This window comes from Leptinotarsa decemlineata, unplaced genomic scaffold (assembly GCF_025532065.1).
Source record: "Leptinotarsa decemlineata unplaced genomic scaffold, Ldec_3_MD MMD2_tig00000576_RagTag_RagTag, whole genome shotgun sequence".
In the NCBI taxonomy this organism is placed as follows: Eukaryota; Metazoa; Arthropoda; class Insecta; order Coleoptera; family Chrysomelidae; genus Leptinotarsa; species Leptinotarsa decemlineata.
The window spans coordinates 9,879,822-9,903,209 of record NW_027412551.1 but is presented as its reverse complement, the minus strand read 5'-3'; the positions used below and the strand labels follow the sequence as shown (position 1 = coordinate 9,903,209).

At 36.3% G+C, this 23,388-nt stretch overlaps 1 protein-coding gene across 1 annotated transcript; it reads left to right on the top strand.

Annotated features, from left to right (window-relative positions):
* Window positions 1-973: 973 nt before the first annotated feature.
* Window positions 974-22,057, top strand: 7B2 (Secretogranin_V domain-containing protein 7B2). The gene is made up of 6 exons (XM_023169061.2): window positions 974-1,099; window positions 7,878-7,960; window positions 10,642-10,893; window positions 11,008-11,143; window positions 17,971-18,149; window positions 21,305-22,057. The coding sequence occupies exons 2-6, from the start codon at window positions 7,898-7,900 to the stop codon at window positions 21,377-21,379; spliced, it is 705 nt and encodes a 234-aa protein (XP_023024829.1). The 5' UTR covers window positions 974-1,099; window positions 7,878-7,897; the 3' UTR covers window positions 21,380-22,057.
* Window positions 22,058-23,388: the final 1,331 nt, after the last annotated feature.

Below are 23,388 nucleotides of genomic sequence, written 5' to 3'. Positions count from 1 at the left end.
AGCTGCTCGGGTAGCTGCCCTAAAGAGAAATGTTCCAATTCCTGCTCTCTCATGGTCACGGACCATGCAGAGAAAGGGATCCAAACTCCTGACGACTTTACAGGCTGTATCCAGTACCATTCTATCATGTAGACACTCCAAACTCAAAAGTACAAGGCCTCCCTGTTATCGGGGGAAGTACAATCGTGGCAGCAACGTTGTTCTTTCCCGACAGTTCCGATGACCAGATATGTCGAAGTTTGTGCTGATACTTGCCGTGGAGAGAGTTCTTCACTGCTGTTACCTCTTGTGAGTGGCGTTGTTTCACCCGAGGTGAGTATACGTCTCTCCGGCATCCAAATGGTGTAAGATGCTTTCATCTACGAGCTGCACATCCTCTCCGTAGTCCCCGCATCGTCCTCTTTTGAGATGGACCATTGCACATTTGTCTATCCCGAATTTCATACCGATAGCATGCGTGTACTCTTCCACCACCCTCAAGGACTGATGGAGATCCTTCTCTCCAAAGGCATAAAGTTTAAGATCATCCATATAAAACAAATGGGTGACCTTGTGCCTCCGGTTTCCGGGGGTGCCACAGTTATACCCTCGAGTATTTCTGAGCGCAACGGATAATGGCAATTGTGAGATGCAGAAAAGAAGGGGAATCACCCTGAAATACACCCCTGCTGAAAGTGACCCACCCTGTTTGAACTCTTGCTTGACCAGATGTTATGGTGAAGCGAGTTCGCCAAATTGGTATTAGTTATTCAATGCATCTCACTATTTTGTCGGGTACCGACAAATAATAATTATTATTATTATTATAAATATTATCAGAAGCATTGATAGTTAATCTTGAAAAAGCAACTCACACATTTCTTTAAGAACGAATAGCCATGTATGATGACGTGCTAATCATTTTCATCAAGATACGCGATACCATTCGATCATGCAATACAGGTGAACCGGGAAATCGTTTTTGAACTGGATAACAATGCATAATCGATTTTTCCGAAAGTACACGAACTTTGCTCGACATTATATTGCGCACTCGCCTCCATTGATTTCATCCAGAGGAATCCTTGTTGTCCTTCGCATTTACTGTTCGACCCTTGGGGTAAGTAACTGTCCTATTTAACTAATTTAGCATGGACTTATTGTGTAACTGAAGTAATGTTGTTATGAAGTGAATGTAGCTAGAAAATCTGTCATATATTCAGAAGTGTTCTCTTTGGAAAACTTGATGGCTAGTGTTGGTATGGCAAAGGTTGAAAATAGCATATGGAGTACCTGTATTGAATTCTAATGACGTGTCAGATAAATTATGTTGAAATCACTTCTTATATATTAGGATTTCTATAGAAATCAAGATGTTATTAGAATAATTCGTAATTTGGGCTGAGAGTTTTGAGTTCTAAATGTTTTGAAGAAGATGACCTTATTTCGTATATAACAGGTGGTTTATTGGGCTAGTCTGGGTTTCTACAAGTTATACAAATTAACGATGCAGATCTTCAGTGGAGAAAGAGGAAAAGTTTCATGAAATTATGATTTTTTTCATTCTTGTATAAGGTTTTTGACGTTTCCGGCATTCATTTTACATAAAAGCGTATATGCCAGAGAAATTGGTACAGTTGATATCCTACTTTCTACCAAAAAGAGAAATTCGGTAAAACCTTTACTTAATATTTCTTAATTACTTTCCACAAACTTAGTTTGAATTAGTGGCGAATTTACCAGCAGGCTTGAGCCTAGGAAGGCAGATTTTTGGGGCGGCAAATTTCGGGACTGATTTTTTTGTTACATCATGAAAATCATCGTGAAGATTTTGCAATGACTTTTCTCTCTCACTTGTCATTACACATTCCAAAAGGGTAAAACATTATCTGAGATCGACCTTGAGCCAAAAAAAAATTGAACGCTCTAACTCTTTTATGCATAGAGTCAGAATTAATGAACAAGGTTATTTACGACGATATCTTCGATGATTTTGCCAACAAAAAATCGCGCAAAAAAGCTTGTATCGAACTTTAATAACATGCCTGAGTTGCTTATTTTTTACTTTCTTTTTTTACTCTCTTTCAGTGCAATGAAGGTTATTCATTCACGTTCACCAAATTTACATTATTGTAATATTGTAATAAATCCTAAATTTAATTTACGTGCAATTTCAACGAAATTTCTCAATTGAAAAATAATGTAGGACGTGACAATTGTAGAGGCAAGGGCGGCAAAAACTGTACAGCCTATAACTTAAGAATTTGTGAATCCGCCATTGGTTTAAATGCTCTATTTTTCCAAAGATAATACCCCAATCACCAGTCAGTGTTTCAAATGTTCTGAAGAACTTTTTGTGTAAACAAAATAGTAGGTATATTATTCAACGAACTAGAAATGAATTTTGTTTTTATTATTAAAGTTAAAATTGGCTATTCTCGCGAGTCAAAAAGCTTTTTTTCCAAAAACTGATCTCTCCTCAGAAATATATGTTCAAAAACATAACCTGTTGAAATCAATTTCACTTCAAATATTGTAAGATAAGGAAACATTAGCTGACTTTCGATAAAGACTTGTCTCAGATAATAATACATTAACTCATAAAACCCGCCTATTCTTTCTACTAGAACAACGGTCAGCAACAGGCGGACCGCAAAAGGTCGAACCTCGGACCGCAAAATATTGTAATATGTTGTATAGCAAGTGTAAATTAATACGTAGATAAGGTATACTATACCGTCATTAATTAAAATATTTTTGAGTCACATATAATTCAACTTGATTCTTTTTTTATTCAATAAGTTGCCTGGTCAACCTGATTTACAAGTACCTACAACTAATATGGTTTGATTAGATTCCTATCTAGCCTGTGTGAGTGTGTGTGTTTGTGCGAATTAGTTAATGTTGCGGCAGAATTGACAGATGTGGCCAAGTTGTTAAATATGTCATAGCCATCACTTCAAATAGAGATAATTGATTTGCAAGATGTTTCTTTGCAAATGTATTAAACGGTATCCAGTGAAAAATTTTGGACCAAACATGAAAATTGCAAGAAACTAGCTATAAATCTGGCCATTATGTTTGGATCAACTTACGTATGTGAAACATCTTTCTCGAAATTGTTTTTTTTTTTTTTTGAAAAACATATATCGTTCGGGATTAACAGACGCCCACCGAGAAGACACTCTTGAATTTGCTGTTCCTATCGGGAACCAAACTATAAAAAAATGGCTCAAGACCAGCAGTATAGTTTTCACATAATTTTAAGTCTTGTGTTTTATAATTCAGAATTTGATTTGAAACCAAAGTATTGCATAGGTAGCACCTAATTATTATCCGCTGTTTTTTCTGGACCTCGTTAAAATTTTCCCACAGTATTCGGCCCCCACCCAAAAATACTTGCCGATTCCTGTACTAGAGTATGAACAAACTTTTTTCATATATATTAAGGTTGTTTTGAAAGTTTTGTCCGTTTTTATGAGTCTACTTGAAACTGTAACATCTCAGTAGATACTCATTCAATTTAATTCACTTCTGCCAACGTGTGTGCTAGAGATTCGATGACACCGACTACGGCAATTTCTGCCTGGTCCTGATTGGCGAAGGTTTTACCGTCGAAAGTTATCGAAGTGCTTAGAAACACGGTAGTCGGCTGGCGAGAGGTCTGGGGAGTATGGTGTGTGAGGCAATCCCAATTATACTATAACAATTTTCCATTGAAGGTGATTCATTAGCAACGTCGCACTTGAAGTGACTAACGGATAACCCTCTTACCAACTCTGAAGAGGCGTACCAAAATAATATTTTTATTTATTCAAACACATAGGTAATTACGTTGAAATTGTTATAGTAGGTGGCGCTACCTGGTGTCAATGGTAAAACTGATTACATTTTCTTATTATGCCTAATACAGTACTTCAAAAAAAAAACAGAAAAATTTACAAAATAATTATTATGTTCCTTTTATATAGAAAGAGAACTACAAAGCAAAGAAATAATTACCTATGTTATGCTTATGAAGTTTCAGAATCCATTGACTCGTCCGAAGAGGAATCCCCAGTCACACTTAAATCTGTTATTATTTGGTCGAAAACAGTGTCTAACATCCCGGCGAATCTCCACATTTTCTTTTCTCCCTTGATCACATGGGCTACAGCATTAGCCCAATCTTCTTTCCGTATCCGATCCATTGCGAGTTCTAATAAACGTTGGACATCAAAAATTTTATATGTCACGTTTTTACGACGTATGAAACCCTTAATTTAAGCCCGTATTAATTCTATCGGGTTTAACTCGCAATGGTAAGGCGGAAGTCTCAAAATGGTAATGCCGTCAGCACGAGCTATTGTATCCACCACATGCTGGCAATATCTGTCACGATGCTGTTTAATGACACTCATGAGCTCGGCCTTAACCATGTTTTCGGAAAATAGAATTCCTTTTTGTCCTAACCAACTCTGCATGTCTGCTTGTCTGGTGGTAATAGTTGGCAGCTGTTCTACTTATCGGCTGTGATAAGAAGCGTTATCCATTTCTATTACCGAATTTGGTTCGACTCGTGAAGAAGGGATTCAAACCATCCTTCAAAGCGTTGGGCGTCCATGTCTTCGTGATAATCCCCCGTTTTTTTTGTTAAAAAAATGTGTGCACTATCGTCTAAAATGCCACTCTCGCTACCTATATGGGCGTCAATTAGTCGTTGCCCTTCACCCGTTGGTCCGCGTAACCATGTTGATAAACCGTACCCAAATGCTTGACGATAACTAGTTACGTAGTATCTTGCCAGATTTACGGAATCGTTTGGCATATATAAATTTCAAATCTTCTTTTATTATTTTTCTTAACTTCTCTTTGTTCATTTTTGGAATGAGATTATTGTCCATTACCTTTGTCCTAATGGATTCGAGGGTTGGCGCTTAATTCTCAAAAAAGAAAGAATGAATGGTACTCGTCCAATTCAATTTCTTTTTACCACGACAATGTACTGTTGGAGCTTGCACAATCCCAGTCACCTTTTTTTCACGTACAATGCTATCAATTGTCGACACGGATATTCCCGTTAAAAATGAACACTGGGCTACAGCTTCCACTGTACGGAGTGTATTTTTTAAATTTTCGTACACTCTACAGACAATCTGTTTTTCTTCTAACGACAAAAACTTCCACTTTATTTGTACATTATTTGGACCTGCTACGGCATCTTTATTGTAAAAAAACCACATATATTTGATTTATTTCTATTTCAACTTGTATCGTTTCGCCATCTGATGATTTTTTTCGGTAACTTATCCGCCGCAATGGACACCGATTCCTGTTGTTAACAGTTTTTTACCGCCCTTAATCATAAGTAGCAACGGCTCTCATGCCCTCCGGGATAGGCAACCAATATTTCACTTTGAGGGTTTTTTGCATTTGCAAAGTATTTCCAGTGTCGGGTTTTTTATGAACGACTGTCGAGATTCTTTTTCGTCTCTAGAGACCTGAGTGAAAACGTTTTTGATGCGCCGTATTTGCTGGATTGTTCGTGCCTGTAATTATTTTAGGTGGGTAATGATTTATATAACTAAAAATGATGTAACACGTGAGTGAAGTTTTTATTAACAACTTTTAACAATTTCATTGAAACATTTGTAATTATTTCAGAACCAAGTCAACAACCAAATAAGTACTCTGTCTCACCCTCGAACTGAAAATAGACTGTTTCGCACCCTATCCTGTGTCTCATTGGATCAGCAGCAACCCCTTTCAACTTACCTCAAAAACTATTTTAAAGTTGATGTATTTTGAAAAACACTTTGTTTTGAGATTTTCACTAGAATAGAATAACAAATCCGCAATACGTGTTTCGCTGCACAGTAGCTTTTTCAAGCGTGTTCACTAACAAACTGAATTCTACATACATTGTGATTTATATATACTTTTTGAAATATTACTATCTACCTAGAAACTAATAATATTCTAGGAACTAATTAATGACAGTTATACCTCAGTTTAAGGAATATTCATATGTGAGTTTAATGACTAAGTTTACTAATTATCTCACAATAAAGTGTGAATGTGATGAGAATCTATGATAATATATTTTGAAAAACAAATATCGGCCAACTCTATCTTATATTTTGAAGTTGATAAATATAAAAGTCTATTTAATAAATATGATAAAATATATTTAATGAATACAAAAAAAAGTTACCTTCACAAGAAACAGAACACACTACACCTATGCAGATAAGGACGCTTGATAATGAAGAAACCGAATGACTATTTATGGCATTTTAAAGACGCAAATATAATAGACCTGCGAAGTGTTGATCAGTTTACCGATGTTTCAAAGTATTTAACGAAATGGTTCACCTATTCGCTCGTACATCCTATCGATATGCAGAAGCTATCTTGTTACGGGGGCCAATTTTATGGAATCATCTTACTTTTCAATTATTCACAATGGCGATGCATAGACAATAAAAATGACCCCGGTAAGAATTTAGTTCTAACATTTAACATTGTTGCCGTTAGCTCTCATTTCAATTTGTATATGAGTTACCTTCAATTGAAAATTGTTATACTATAGTTTCGGGCGGAAATTTGTTAAACGTGGGGACGAGCGTTTTCGTGGAGCAGCTTCAGACCTCTTATGTTGACCCGTGATGGCTGCTGCTGACGCAATTTCCAATATATTACAACCATTTTCCCTACAATATGACTCTGTTGTGATGGTTTGGTCCGGTTGCCAAATTTTAGTGAATTACACCAGCTGCTGACCACCATACAGTAACCATAGTCCTTTTTGGTGGGTTTTCGCCTTTGGAAAGTGCCTGGAAGGCTCGTGGGTATCCAACCACTGTTCTGAACGTCTCCTGTTTTCGTAGAGGATCCACCTTTCATCACACGTGACGATCAGATACGGAGAAGGGTCATTTTGGTTGCGCAAAGGGAAAGAAGAACTGACTTCGAAACGTGACAATTTCTGTAGATTGTTCCAATCGTGGAGCACCCATCTTTTCAGCTGTATGACCTTCCCAATGTAATTTGAACTATAATAAATCGCATGGGAGCTAATGCTCAGGTCTTCCGTCACTTCACGCAGGGTCCTCAAATTCTCGTCCCGAATTACTGTAGATCGAGCACTTTGGGGCTCATCTTCAAGGATGAAATCCCCCGAACGAAATTTCACAACCCAACGTTAAACAGTGCGTTCATTAACACTATCATTGCCCAATGCCTGGTTACCTTTTCGGGCTGTGTTGACAGCTCTTTGGTTCAATTTGAATTCGTAGAGAAAAGTTGGTCGAAAATGACTGAAAATAAGCTGAAAGGAAGCAAAAAATTGAGATTTGGAGAAAAATGAAAATCATCAATGTATGGAGTACACAATTCTCTATGGATCAGTGGAATAAATATTCATTGAGATGAAGCTACAAAAGTACATGACATTAAAACGAACAAAACTTTTGAAAGAACCAATATAATGGATAGATTTTTTGTTTTGGTTTTTACAACTCCTAATGAGAACCATAAAATTGGCTGTTGATTTTTATATTTGTTGGTAAGTCATTTCAAACTCCCAGGTTGATTAAATTACATTCAAATCATTGAAAATGATCAAATAGATGTAAGTTTTTGTATCAGATATGTTTTTTTTTAATCCGCAAATAAAATGTTTAATTTAATTGTACAATTTTTTGTTCCAATTTTCAATCTACCTTATCTTATCGTGACTTCTCAGTAAGAATTAGAAAAATCGGTTGTTATGAGTATAGGTCAAAACTCGCTTTAATATATCAACAGTATGGTTGGCTCTCGCAGATTATATCTCAAAAGAATTTTTTTTTCAATAATGACTAATATATGAAACATTTTTTTTTTATGAGAAAGTATCATATGAATTTATTATCCAGGTCGAAATATTCCAAAAGTCATGGAGATACTACTTTTGGTTCTGTCTGTTACTGGAGCATTCGGTTATTTACCAGCAGTAAAGGTGAGTACATTTGGATATTGAATCAAACCAAGCAATAATGTGTACAGAACTCATTCATTTTATTTGGCAAAAATTGTTTTCTGCAGATCAAATCAATTCTACGCTAATATTTCACTACTACTTATAAATGGGTTCGAGATTTGAAAGAAGATTCACGAGCTCGTAGCATAAATTGAACATTGGCATGGAATCAATTTTTCTAATGAGTCTCTATAAAGACTTTTGGATAAGAGAAACTCAAAGAAATCAAACTTCTCAAGATCATAGCTTAACATTTCAAAGCAAGTTCTAGGCACATATATGATATCGACCATACTCTCTATTCGATCATCCCAAGTTTTGTCTATCTATTCCAATCCTAGAATATGTTTTCTGAGGCAGGAAAGTAGTTAATAATTTACCCATTTCCTACTAGTTGATTTCATATTCGTTAGGTTTCCATTATCGAAATTTTTCATCATTTTTGTAGAGTTCGCAGAAAGGATGGTTTCCTTATTTAAAAAAATATATCACCAAATTTGATTCTCTTGTGACGTAACAAATTTATTTTGGTTGTACACTTCGTTTGGTCACCTGTGTGACAATAGCAACATATCATTGTTAGATTCAAATGCCACAATCCTAAAATACCTATCTATCTAGGTTCTGACAAGAACTTCAACTGAAGTGTTGTAAGTCAATTGTAAACACCAACTGCCTTGAAATAAATGAGCTGACTTTAATTTTGAGGTATTTTTTTCGCTTCTTCCTAAGTAGAACAAAGACTGTTCTGCTATTAATAGTGAGTCCTTCATTTCTACTTCAGTTTTAGATTAAATTTATTGCATGGCGCCAGCCCTTAATGGTAAAAACCGGATCATCGCCATAACGTGAAGCCTACTTCTTCAGATTTCTGTATCTGTAGAGTAGGGAGGGTGAGTGTAAGCCCACAGCACTTAGGCCACATGTGACCCATTGTACATCCTCCCGAGGAGTTGTATTCCTAGGTCATCGTCCATCCTGTCCTTTCCAGGAAGGTGGACAGGTCACTGGAAGACATCTCTTTTAAATCGGCCGGTGTAGGCCAAGACTCGCCGAACACACACTCTCTTATTGACAATAACTCCGGACACTCGCATAGGTCATGTCTGACAGTCTCATCTTCCTCATCAGGCCGTAGGTATCACTGGGTCCTAAAATTTTTAGTCCAGCCACTTCCTTGGCTAAAGAGTCGGCAATGAGACTGCCTTTACTCCTGTCGGGCCCTTCAACCCACCTCAGGATAATGTTTTTATCTACCAAGGCTTATGCTAAATCTTGGTGGCACTCTAGTACTAGCCCTGAGGTAACACGTTGTCAATGAAAATTGTTATGTTTTTGTGAGAAATTTCTTTCCTGGTTATTTCTTTTGTGGCGATTGAGATACCAGCCAGTGCTGTTTGGACCACGCTGGTATTTTTTCCCATTCCCCGCTTAATCCTTAGGCTCAGTGATCTGGAGTGAACTCCACATCCTAATCGAACTTGTTCAGATTTATTTCCAGGTTTATAGGAATCAGGACCTCATCGAAGAAGATACCAACTGCCTCAAGAATATTTCTCATAGTTACTTCAATTGTATCCTCCTGTATAATATATGTTTCTCAACATTAACCTGATACATTCTAATACCACGTCTGATACTTTCGGATACCATCTGCCTGATACGTTCTGATACCATCCGTCTGATAAATGAGAAGTGTGTATTTCGTTCCTTTGGTGATTCAACCATGGATTTGTGTAACTTAGTGTGTAGCAATAGTGGTTCATCTACTATAGTCGTGTATTCTCTGAAGTGATGCTGATGGGGTGCTAGGAATTGAAAATTACAATTGAACGACTGTTCGTTTTGGGTATGAACGCCATAAATATTCTCTTCATATTATAATAATGATATTAATAAGAAATGGTATTTATTCTTATCTTGGCAGAGTTTAGCTTACGCTAGTCTACCACTCAACTCTCAATGGAGAGTTATTTGAAAACTCATCATAATAACGCAAGAAAATGATATCGTTTCCTAACGCCAAAGCTTTCAATAGTCAATTTAATTTTTTAGGTTGTAAAAATTTTGTTACACAAGCTCGTGCCGAATATATTCAAGCTTCTTGTAGCTCCTTAGAATTGGATACTTTGAGGTACTTCTTACAAACCCATCTTGGTCCAGGAAAATGTTTTTGAAAGCTTAAGTAAGCTCATCCTGCATTTTCTTGGCTCTTTCCTTTTCAGTTTCTCTATCAATTCGAGACATTTTTTCAGTAGAGGGCATTGAACTCAGTAAGTCTTCTATGGTACAAAAGAAGTATTTATGGATATACCCTTCTGTTCTTCAGGTGACACTTTGATTCATGTTTTATTTCCTTGTGAGCTGCCTGAAATTTTTTAAGATGTGAATACATATAGAAACCAGTGTTCACAAATTGTTTTCACATCAAGTATCTTGATGTATTTTAATTTTGCAAAATCATGTCAGGTAGTTATTTTTGCTCCTTCAAGGATTTGGTTTTTCACCTGTCAAATGAAATTTGGTTGACCCGAAGTTTGTAGATGAAGATTTTTTATCATCCATCTTAGTGCTTGTTTTTATCCAGGATTTGTATGTAATCAAATTCCAAACATTTTCGTTAAGTTGCTGCTTTTGAATACTTGTAACTTGTTTTGCAGAACAATTTTCTCTCTGGATATTTTCTACGCGATCTCGTGAATCGCATAAATGGCAAAGGAATTTCTGAAGGTGATGGAGTGTCATACCTTGATTTCACTGATGGATTGTCTATGGAATCGAGATCAGTGAATGGCGGTCTGGAGGAAGAGCCTATGTTTCCTTTAGACTATGATGCTGTGGGGAGTTTCAACATACACCCCAGTATAAGAGATCAAGAATATCTGCAGCACAGCAGTATTTGGGGAAAACAGGTGATAGTTTTATATTTGCTGCTTTTTTTTTAATTTCCAGTTCTGATAACTGGTCAATTTTGTCGCTTTCCGGAAAAGATGTGAATTGGAATATATTTCTTACTCTTCTTTCAGTTTATCTCTGGCGGGGCTGGAGAGGGAAATCAATTACTCCGACCGGAAGGAATGCAAAATAAACAGGAAGTCAAAACAGATTCCACTCTGCCGGCTTATTGTAACCCTCCCAATCCCTGCCCTGTAGGATACACAGGTGAGTTATCTATACTTCAGAATTATTAAACGGTTTAATCTAACCCGCCCTGTTTGTTTAGGTTAAATTTAGTAATTTAAGTTTGCCCCTCTTCCTGTTGACAGATTGATCTGATACTTGGTACACATATTCAGTTTTGATGACAATACAATTTAATAAATTCTGTTCCATTCTAAATCCAAGATGCCCACAACTACAAAATGGCGGATCACAAATGATTTCATAACTCCTCAATATGGGTATCAAATGACAGGACTTGACTAGTACTTACTATGTATTATAGAATAGTATATTATGGAAGAGATGCAAATCCAATATAATCTATACAAAGAAATTTTTCAACTCAGCATCGGGATACGAACATGGACCTCCCACCCAAGTCAAGATTTTGTATCACGTCGAGGACTGTGGTCCTCGACGTGATACAAATACGTTAGGATGGCTAAAAATGATACATCGTTAACCATACACCACCCAAGTGGTGGTGGTGACTTGGGTTGGCAAATTTGGGGTGGATTCGGAAGTTGGGTTGATTTGCTGGGTTAACTCATTTTGGGTGGAAGAACTTAGAGGTTGGGTTAGGCCATTTGGGCTAGACTTGTAGGTTGGTTTGACTTATTGGGTTAGCTCTTTTGGGGTGGGATGAGTTGAGTTAGACAGTTTGTAGGATGGACTTGGACTTTGGGTTGGTGACTTGTTGGGTTAGGTTCGACGTCAGGAAATTTAAGGAAAAAAATGTCGTTTTCATTGGAAAAAATATGTGGATTAGTCTTTAAAAATACAATTATTTAGGATTTCGAAGATGAATAAATTAAAAAGCATTTTTCAATATTCAATAAGAGAAATTGTGGGTTTTGGTTTGTTTACCGAAAGCAAATATGTTAAAAAAATTGTAATTTTTATTTAACAAAAGCAAATGACAACAAAAAACGTCGTTTTACATCATCAGAAAGGAGTTTTGGGTTAGCTCATTTGGAATAGATGGACTTGAAGGTTGGGTTGACTTATTGAGTTAAGTTCGACGACGAGAAATTTAAGAAAAAAAGATTGTGTTTTTTGGGGGAAAAATGTTGCGGGTTAGTCTTTGAAAATGTGATTATTGAGGATTTCGAGGAGAAGTTATCAAAAAAACATTTTTCATTGAACAGAAAGTGCGTTTCGGGTCGTTCTCAATAGCAAAAATTCTAATAAAATTGTAATGTTCATTCAACAAAAACAAATGATATTAATAAACGTGGTTTTCCATCATCAAAAAGCGGTTGTAGGTTGAAAGGTGCCGAGAACCATGAGGCATTAAGGTGGATAAAAATTAAAAACTGAAAACTTGAAAATGAGATAGGTCAAAAAAATTTATAATAAACGGTTTTAATGAAAAAAAATTAATAATGATGTTAATAAAGTACTAAAAGCTAAATAATAATTCGGAAGATCCTAGGTAGCAGTCATCACACCACTCTCCTCAGCAATCCACAGTAGCGATCAGATGAAAAATAATGAAATTTTTATGCGTAGCGTAACTTTAGTAAATATTTAAATACTACTCCCAACGATTTTATGATTTTTTCATCTTATCAATAGCGTAGATTGCTGAGGAGAATGGTGTGATGACTGCTACCAAGGACCTTTCGATTTTTTTATAACGATTAGTACATCATTCACATCAACATTATCTTTTTTATCAATAAAACCGTTCAACATATTTTTTTTACTTATTGTATTATAAACTCTACTTCAGAAGTCGAAATTCGTATTCATTAGATTGGATTCGGAATTATATAAAAAAGTGGGTTTTGATGAATTCACAACACCCAAAAAATTGAAAGTTTTATTAACAAAATAAAATAAAAAAGAAGACATTCAGTTTCTCGTTAATAACTCAGAAATGAAAGATTCTGAAAGAGGGAATAATTCAATAAAGAAGTCCCGACTTCTGGAATTCTATTTCCATAATTTTAATCAAACGACGAAAGAAGAGCTCAACGAGGCCATTACGTCATGGATATGTTGTCGCAGAAGACATTATAAATGGAATTATTGTTCATAGTATTCAATATAAATGTGAAAATTTGAATAAATCATATGTTATTTGAAGACTTCAGAGAGTCTCGTTGAAGAAGAATGTTTATACAATTATTAACTATTTTGTTCCTGTTCTTATAAATGGCTATATGAAATTTCAAATAATTGTCGTGGGAAATGTTTGCATTTTGGAGCCTTTTCCATACGGATTTGTTAATAAATCTTCAATTAACAAACAGACGAGTCCAGTACATGATAAATACCATCATCATTACGAAAAAATAGAGATTTTTGAACAACAAGATATTCATTAGCCCTTTTCATTGTTTTTTTCCATTGTTCGTATATTTTTTTGCCTCGAAGAAGCCTCGAATATTAGCCACGAAGTGTTCGACCTACAGTAATCCAGGACGAGGTTTTGAAGACCCTGGTGGAGACTGACCCATCACAAATGGTACGTGGGATGGCGGAAGAACTAGGCGTCAGCGGTTTTAGGTGGTTTAAAACGTATAGGAAATGTCAAAAACTCACAAAATAGTTGCCCCACAATTTGAGCGATAGACAGCTATTGTCACGTTTGAGGTTTTTGCTCAACCAAAACGACCCTTTTCTGTATCGAATCGTCATCTGTGATGAAAAATGGATCTTCTGCGACAATAGGAGACGTTAAAGACAGTGGTTGGATACCGGTGAGCCAACCACGTACTTTCCAAAAACGAAAACCCTCCAAAAAAGACCATAGTTACTGTATGTGGTGAGAGGGTGGTGTGATTCATTATAACTTTCTGCAACCTGGCTGCTGCGTCAGCAGTATCCGACACTCCTCAGCAGACGTGATATTAACGGAAAACCAAAAAAAACATGTGGGAATATCACTTAGTCCTGATAAAATCAATGATTATTCTTGTTTGATCGCAAAAAATCTTGGTGAGAATATAGTGGTACTTTACGATCCCTTAAAAATTCTTGAAGATGTCAGAATTGAGGATAACCTAACATTGTACGATACAAGTATTAGTGAATTACTAGAAATTTTGAGGAATATAAAAAATAAAAATGCAACTGGCTATGATGGAATCTCCATAAAAATTATTCAAAATCTTCCAACTGAGGCACTGCAAACATTGGTATCTCTAATCAACACCTCTTTCCACAATGGAATTTTTCCTGATTTTCTGAAAATATCCATTGTCCTTCGATTATATAAAGGTGGAGATTCAAATGATCCCGCGAATCTTCGCCCGATCTCTCTCATTCCAACTATAGCCAAAATTATCGGAAAACTTGTGAAAATACGTCTGACAATTTTCCTACAACACCAAAATATTTTAAGTGAAAGCTAGTTTGGTTTTCAAATCAATAAAAACACGCACGATGCCATCTTTTCGTTTCTTTATGATATTTACACCAAGTTTAATTCTGGTAGTGTAACAGCTGCGGCCTTTTGTGATCTTTCTATGACGTTTGATTGCATTAATCATAAGATCTTGCTAAGAAAATGGTTTGAATCTTACCTTTCAGGAAAGAATCAAATGGTAAGAACAACAGGACTTTCAGAAAAAAAAAGGAAATTTCCTGTGGTGTTCCACAAGGATCAGTTTTAGGACTCATCTTATTCTCATTATATGTCAATGACATTGGAAATTTGAGCATTTCTGGAAATTTAACTCTTTTCGCTGATGACACGACGATATTGTGGAACAACAAAAACTCAAATGATTTATACAATGCAATATCTACTGATATGAAAACAATCAATGAGTGGTGTGATGCTAATTTGCTATCCTTCAATATCACTAAAACAAACATTTTATCATTTAGATGTGATCTTGATGACCTGTCATTCGGTGATAACTTAGTGATCAGGAATCTAAATTTATAGGTATTCACATTGACAACAAGCTCAAATTCATTGAGTATATATTAAACGACTTAAAATTAAAATTTGTTCTGGATGTTATGCAGTGAGAGTAACTTCAATAAATTTGGGAATCAAAACTGCCAGAACGATGTATTACGCCCTCGTTGAATCCCACCTACGTTATGGAATACCGTTTTGGGGAGTATGCAATTCATCAAATCTTCTGTCTGTATTAGTACTGGAGAAACAGGCTATCAGGTATATGTGTAAAATTGAACCTCGTGATTCATGCAGACACAAATTCGCTGAACAAAAGATGGTTTGGAAACGGTTTGCCTCATTTACAAAAATATGTCTCTATTTGAGGCTTCATGTCATTTTTATAGCACCCGTTCTACCGTATTGAAATTGCCAATTCCTTTAACAAATTTGGTCAGGAATTCTATTTATTACAATGGGGTCAAGATGCTCTCACTTGCCCTCAGATATAAGACAAGCAAATTTGACCAACAAAATGTTTAGAATGAAAGTAAAAACATTTCTGGCTGATAGACCCTATTATAATTTGCAAGAGTTCTATAATGATAAATTTACGTGACAAAATGTGCATATTTGAATTCAGGTTATATAAGATTTTTGTTTATATTTTTGTTTTGATATAAATGTTTGTTTGTCTGGTTCAATGGGTGTGTTTATTTATGTTATATTATATATAAGTATTTATATATGAAGTGTTGATAATATTTTTAAACAAGTCTGTACACAACCATGTTGAGAAAAAAATTTCGATATTGAACTATAGTGTATGTTCTAACTTTACTTTTTTATAGGTGTTTTTATATTCACATTTTATATTTCTATACTTACATTTGTATGTACTTTTCACAAGTATTGTCCACAAGATTTATTCTTAATGACAATAAATTATATTAGTATTATTATTATTTTTTTTTCACCGTAGTGTGCGCTGGTCAGGCCCTATTCCCCGAAGCTCCGATACATTCGGGAGGGCGCGCCAGCATTATCAACCAATGACCACTCCCCACACCGTGGGGTAAGTGATCATTGGGTACGAGAATCATGTGCCCTGAGCAAACGCAGCGAGCCAAGAATGACAGCCTTCTGCATCTGTGCGGCTAAGATTTCTGCCTTAGTGCGGCAAGCCGGTATGATCTTAAGATTCGAGAGTAGAGAGGACATCATTCCACCAAGGACTCCAATAATCAGAACAACCATCTTGACAGAGTGATCTGGATAGAGTCTGCGGTGTTCGAAGAGAAAATCTCGATATGTTATCCGTTTATCCTCCTCTTTTCTGACGATATTCGTCTCGCCAGGAGCTGAAAACTCCACGACAAATATCGTTTTTCTCTGGTGATCGAGAAGGACTACATCAAGCTCATTAGCTTGTATGAGCCTGAGGGCACTTCTCGTTCCCCACAACGGATTCAATATCCCCCGAAGCATAGGGCAACACCGGTGTCTCGTCAATACCGTAAGAGTGCCGTATATGGTGATATAGCACTCTTAAGGCCGCGTTATGTCGATGGATATAGGCCGAGACCGCATATGCTGGGTCTGGTGCATTAGGGTCTCGGGCGCCTCGCGGCAGGCCCTGTGTCAGGAACCTCTATACCCATCACGCGTCTGCGGTAGACTAAGGTGTTGAAGACACCATCCTGGCAAGCCATGATGAACCCCTCAGTTTCCGATTTCAGCCCTCTCGATCTGAGAAAAGCAAACGTCAGGCGCTTTGATAAGCCAAGGTCTCCAATGTTATTGAAGAAGACCCCATGCAGTGGCTTATCCTTGTGTCTCTGCAGAAGTAAGGTGATCTCTGCGGTTTTTATCTGAGCTTTTTGCTGAACGGGTTCCAACTCGGTGACAGAGTTGTGGTCACCTCGTTCAGAGTCGAAAACAATACCGAGTTCATCAGCTGCTCGGGCAGCTGCCCTAAAGAGAAATACTCCAATTCCTGCTCTCTCATGATCACAGACCATGCAGAGAAGCGGATCCGAACTCCTGACGACTTTACAGGCTGTATCCAGTACAATTCTGTCATGTAGACACTCCAAACTCAAAAGTCCACGGCCTTCCTGTTGTCGGGGGAAGTACAACCGTGGAACGGACGATTTGGAATGCTAACTCCTATAGAGATGCATCATTTTTTGGGTGTTCACTTCGAGTTGATACAGCTCCTTCCGCTATTATTATTATTTTCATTAAGAGATTTGATGCTGCCCACGACAGCACCCGTTTGCACGTTTCACAAATCAACGTCCGAAAATCAAACGAATTGAGCGTCGACATTCTGCTTCACCCACCATACTCCCCAGACCTCACGCCAGTCGAACACCATCTTTTCAAGCACTCCGATAACTTTCTCACCGGTAGTCGGACGGTAGCCGGTCGGTTCGACGTGGGTACTTTGTTCACTCCCTCAAATTGACCGCCGTGTTGGTCGCTGGTTCAAGTCCCAGGCTGAACGCGCAATTTTCACTTGCTATCGTTCAACCCGTGATATGAATCACACGTTAAAAGGTAAGACCTGGTTAACGAAAAAACAGACAGAACCTCCGCCAGTCAGAACCAGGCAAAACGGCCTTTGTCGAATCCCGAGCACATAACTTTTATGCTGATGAAATTAATCGACTTGTTACGTTGTCAAAAGTACAATGATTCAAATGGACTCATTCCGATTGAATTGTGATGTTCACTGTGATATTTCAGTTTGAAGTAGACTGATAAAAACGGAAAAACTTTCGAAACAACTAAAAATCTGTCGGATCACTTCAGAAATCAACCTTGTTAGTTTGATTCCAGCGTCAGAAACTTACTTTACTTTGATAATGGTTTCAACTTCATAGGAAAAATTGAAAAATTTCAATTCAATAAAAATCTCAGTAACAAAAGTTGTATATTCTTCAAAAACTTTCTTATTTTGCAGAAGAACAAGGATGCATAGAAGAATTCGAAAATTCCGCCAGTTTCAGTCGCAGATATCAAGCATCTCAAGATTGTATGTGCGACACGGAACATATGTTTGACTGTCCCAATTCTAATAATATCGATGACGACGATAATATGGATATGATAGACAATTTTGGATTCAATGCTTTGATGAAGGTGAGATAAAAATCAATTGTATTCCATGAGATCGTTGATCCAATGAAAAGATTCATTTGAAGTCTCATACGTACTTCTGAAGATGAACGAGAAACATTTTGAAAATCCTACAGTTTGTCTGATACTTTGAAACTACGATTACTAGAAACAACACGAATGAAATGTAAATCCTCTCAAACAAGCAATGTACTTCAATGATATTCAAAAATTACTAGTTTGGTGAACCACCAATTTTTTTATCATTCCATCTCCTGATGGGAGGTTCTCTACAGCTAAAATAAATATTCCATCATCAAAAATCAGTAAGTCGTCATAAAGCACGGCTAAGTTTAGGTATGCCTATAAGTTCAAATGTAGATTTTCTAATAACGAATGAATTCAAATAAATATTTCATTTTTATCTTTTTAATTTTTGGGTTTCACTATTATACGATTAGAATCACGTTTATGGACGTATTCTCTGTATAGTATTAGGTCGGCTTATATCTTGAGCCCCCTTAATTCACAAATTTGATATGCATCGTATAGTATTTCCAATACCAATTGGAACAGCACAGAGAAGGAATTCCCGCCTCGACATAGGCGTCGGCATATTATTTTTCAGTGGTAGTTTTTCAGTTACTTATTTTTACAATCATAGCAATTGATCACCCCATGAAAAAGTTATCTCAACTGAATGTTTCCACCATGGATAATTATGAAAAACTTCGAAATTCAAGGTAGTTGATTTCCGAGTCGAAAACTCTAAAATACAATGAAAACACAAATAATCACACCGAATTCTCGTCAAACATATATTTACAAAATAATAGAGGCCAACAAAATTGCTACAACAATCAAAATTCTTCTTCGCTATATTCGGATGAGGTGGAATCATCATCGGGTTGAATAACGATCGGATTTATGGAACTTTGCACATAATATTTGTTCTCTTCTTTTATAACGTGGGCCACACAGTTCTTCCACACATCACTATTACCTACTTCATTACCACTCGCCTTATATTGTCAAGCACCACAGCATTCAAAGTCGGTGACTGATTACATTTCCGCAAGCTTTCTTTCATTGTGGCCCAAACCATTTCAATTGGATTGAATACACAATAGTATAGAGGCAAACGTAAGAGAATGAAAAGGGAAATGAAAATTTCTATGTTTTTTACCACTTTAATTTGTAACTAACGTTTCTGCATCGGACCAAAAAACTTTAGGTATATAAACAGCTAACCCTTGTCTTTAGATTCAGTATCAATTTGCTTCTCTTGAAGATGCTAACCTTGTTAGCGAAACGCGCGTCGAGTGCAAAAATATCAGTTTGGTGTTAGGGTAATTGATCTCTAGAAGAAGTTTTCAAAAATCGGTTTGAAAAACCACTCACTACCTCACCTAACCCCACGAACACACGGCACTGATAAAGAAATATTTTGAAACGGACAAATAATTAGTATTCAGCCAGTCCAGCTAGCCGAGCCTTTATTCTTCAACTACATCTGATAGCACGTTTACTAACTATCTGGGCGACTAGGGGCCACAGGCCAGAAATGTTTATGACTGTACCAGGGACGCTTTGAACATAAAAGCACTGGTAGTATATACATTTCCCATTTGCCGGGTAGGGAGATAAAACTGTTCTATCTTCCTCTTGAAGATGATCACTTGGTGATCGAAACACGTGTCGAGGTGTAAAAATAACGATTTGGTATTGGGAAAAAAACTCCAGTAATATTCATTAGTGAGCAAGGTAATCCTTCAGTCGCAGAAATCCACTACTTCGTAGTCTCTCAAATTTCAGCAATACTGATCAAAATACCAAGTACTACAAACTACCAAGTACCAAAACAAACAGAAAACCAGAGTCTATGAAAAAGTAATATGCATTGAAAAAGCATTTCGAGTTTAATTAAAGCTAAGCTTATAGTCAAGTTCATCAGTCGCTATGGAAGCAACATTTGGAGTAAGTGCCCCTTTTTGCGTACCATGCGGAGAGTGAAATCTAAACTCTTGGTGATTTCAGAGGCTCCAGCCAGTACCATTCTGATTCGTAGGCACCGTAAGCAGTATAACCAGCTCGATGGTATCGAATCTGTTGAATATGGTGTACTACATGGGTCAAACCCAAGACCACTACTGTTCAAAATGTTCATCAATGATATCGGAGCTGAGATTAGTGTTAATTCCCTTTTATACGGAGATGACTTGAAACTTTATCACAATATAACATGTTCTAATGATTGAGAACATCCCGCTCTGAATTTAAATCGTGTTGTTAAATGGTGTCGGTATCTCTCAACATATCCAAATGTAATGTAATGTCTCACTCGCTGAAAATTAATTTGACATTACACAACTAGGTACGTTATAAAAATCAAGTTCTGGAGCGTCCTGATACAATTCCTGATCGAGCTGTCATTTTTTATTCATCCCAATAAACATATTGACACTACTCTGACAGATGCTCATCGCATGTATGGATTCTAAGTTAGAAATACATACAATACTGACTAAACTGTCATGCTTTTATAGTAATTTGAATTCCAATCCTAACCTAACAAATTTCTACCTGATGAATTCATTACATAAAATATTTACCTTTCTAGGAACAACTCATTAAACTGGAGTTTTTTTCCTGTGACCTCATTTTACCTATTTTCAATATCTTTCTATGTTACCAATTTCATCATTGAAAAACTAAATTCAATAAAGGAGAACAATTCAAATATATTTAATCATTGAGCAATAATCCAGAATTCCTAAACCTTCATTCAAAAAGATTGAGTTCTCAATCTTTTTCTCCCAAATGTAATACGTCATAATCTTGGTTGAACTCATGACTGTCAAAAGATGGTTTGTGAACGTTGAACAACCCTATACATTTTCCAGACTTGAAGTAGCAGCATTCACTATTATGACTATTGAATATTTCACTTCCACAAAACAATTTTCAAATAGAACTCAGTTTCATCAAACGAATTGCTGTCAACAACGCTGTCAACTGTGGCAAGGCTGTCAACTTTTGCATCGCTGTCAATTCTTGCAACGCTGTCAATTGTTGCAACGCTGTCAACAATTGCTGTCAAAACAATAAAGATAAAACTGAACATTCAACTATATTTATCAGGTTGCATTTGAATAATTTGAATTTTTTCATTTTCATAGAGTAAGAAGATCAACCCATTCCTAACTGGCGAAAAACTTCCAGTGGCAGCCAAAAAAGGAAACAATGTCATGTAAAAACCTTGAACAAAACAAAGGACAGGCGGTCCCAACCACTACACAAGAAAAAACTCTCGACTATGGCTATGAATAAGGTGATCCTTCGAAGAATAATAATAATCAACTCAAGTCCTCACCCGTGTACAACAAATGTGTTTCAAATAAATCTAGATAGTAGTTGCTTTCCGTGCAAATGTGTCTTCATGATATAAAAGGTACCCATACTGTTAGAGTTAGGTGAACCACAATCCCAAGTACGCAATTCTCATAAGAATGATGAAGTCTAATCAAAGCGACCCTTTTGACGTATCACGGAGGAGGTGGCCAAAATTATCAACTTGAATCATGTTTTAGGCCCTATTGATTTCAGCTCATTTCCCAATTCACCATCAAATTCATGGACCTGAACTGAAATCAGAACATAATTTAAGTAGATTTTCAACTTCTCATCCTCACGGAGTCAAAATCAATCCAGACTGAAGGGGTGGTATAACAAAAACCGTTTTTATTTATAAGCTTTACTTATAAGGTTATATAACTGTATCTAATTCAAATAATTATGGATGTTGTTGAAGTTGAGATTCAGGCATTTTACCAGCTGCGGCTGACTTGTTTTCTTGATATTTGAAAGCACTGAAACCGACTTATGTGGGTATACCAGTTATGAAATAAATGTATTCTCTTAATGCAAACTTCTATTTTTGTTTCTTTTCCGTCTTCACTTTTTCAGCTTTGGGACAATAAATTTATCCATATATCGGGTTGTTTCAAAATATTGGTCCGTTTTAATGAGTCTACTAAAAACTATAATATATCCGTGAACACTAATTCATTTCAGTCTTAATGAGCGCATTTTAAGTCAGTGTAATTTAGCTAACATAACACATGTCGAATATTTTCGTCACCGTGAAATTGATTGCTCATGATTCGATGAAGTCGACGAAGGCCGCTTTTGCCTGGTCCTGGTTGGCGAAGGTTCTACCGGTGAGAAAATTATCGAAATGCTCAAAAAGATGGTAGTTGGCTGGCGAGAGGTCTGATAAGTATGGTGATTTGTGAAACATGCGGACGGGCGTTGTCGTGAAGCAGGGTCGGACCTACAGTGCCGGCTGCTGCTGAATCAAATTTCGGTATATTTCGTCGATTTTCTCACAATAGGACTCTGCTGTGATGGTTTAATCTGGTTGCAGAAAGTTATTATAGGGGAGTCCAAGCGAGGATTTCGGGATTTACTAAAGCGCGGCAGATTAATATACAGGGGGATACCTTGTACCCGGTTAAGTACCTACACCAAATATGGGCCCCATATATAAGGCCACCTGTGAGGGATAAAGGATCAGATTAATAAAAAAAATTGATCATCAGAAATTCTCGAGCGCATCAGATTAAGGTAGGGTGAGTTAATTATCTGCTTGAAAGTGTATATTCCAGTAATCTGACAATTTGAGAGTGACATAAAGAAAGGAGAGGTCAGCAAAGTTGTAAAAAATAACGTCATTTCGACATTCTCGAGCGTAAATAATTTTTTTTATTCTGAAGGAAATAATTCAAGGATAACGAAAAATATATAATCTGATGATTACGATTATAATCTGACGTTACTGCAGTAACGTTAGTTACGTAAATTGTATAAGTTTGAAAATGTCCTTATAGGACGAAACTGCAGTAACGTTAGTTACAAATAAAAGTGGTAAAAAATATAGAAAGTTCCATTTCTCTTTTCTTCATTAATTGATTGATTATAAAAAATTAAATTCTTTTGAGCGTTTTTTTTTCAATTATTTTCTTATAAATACAAGTATTCTACTTAAAAAACATACACTTATTTATTTGCATGCTATTTCCTGAGCTTTTCAATTAAGTAAGTTCAATGAATCAAAAAACATTTTTTTTAAATATTGTTTTTTGTCAGATCAACCAAATTCCTCTAGATAATCGTCAAATTATGAGACGGCACGTCTAAAACATAAATATGAACCATATATATATATATATATATATATATATATATATATATATATATATAT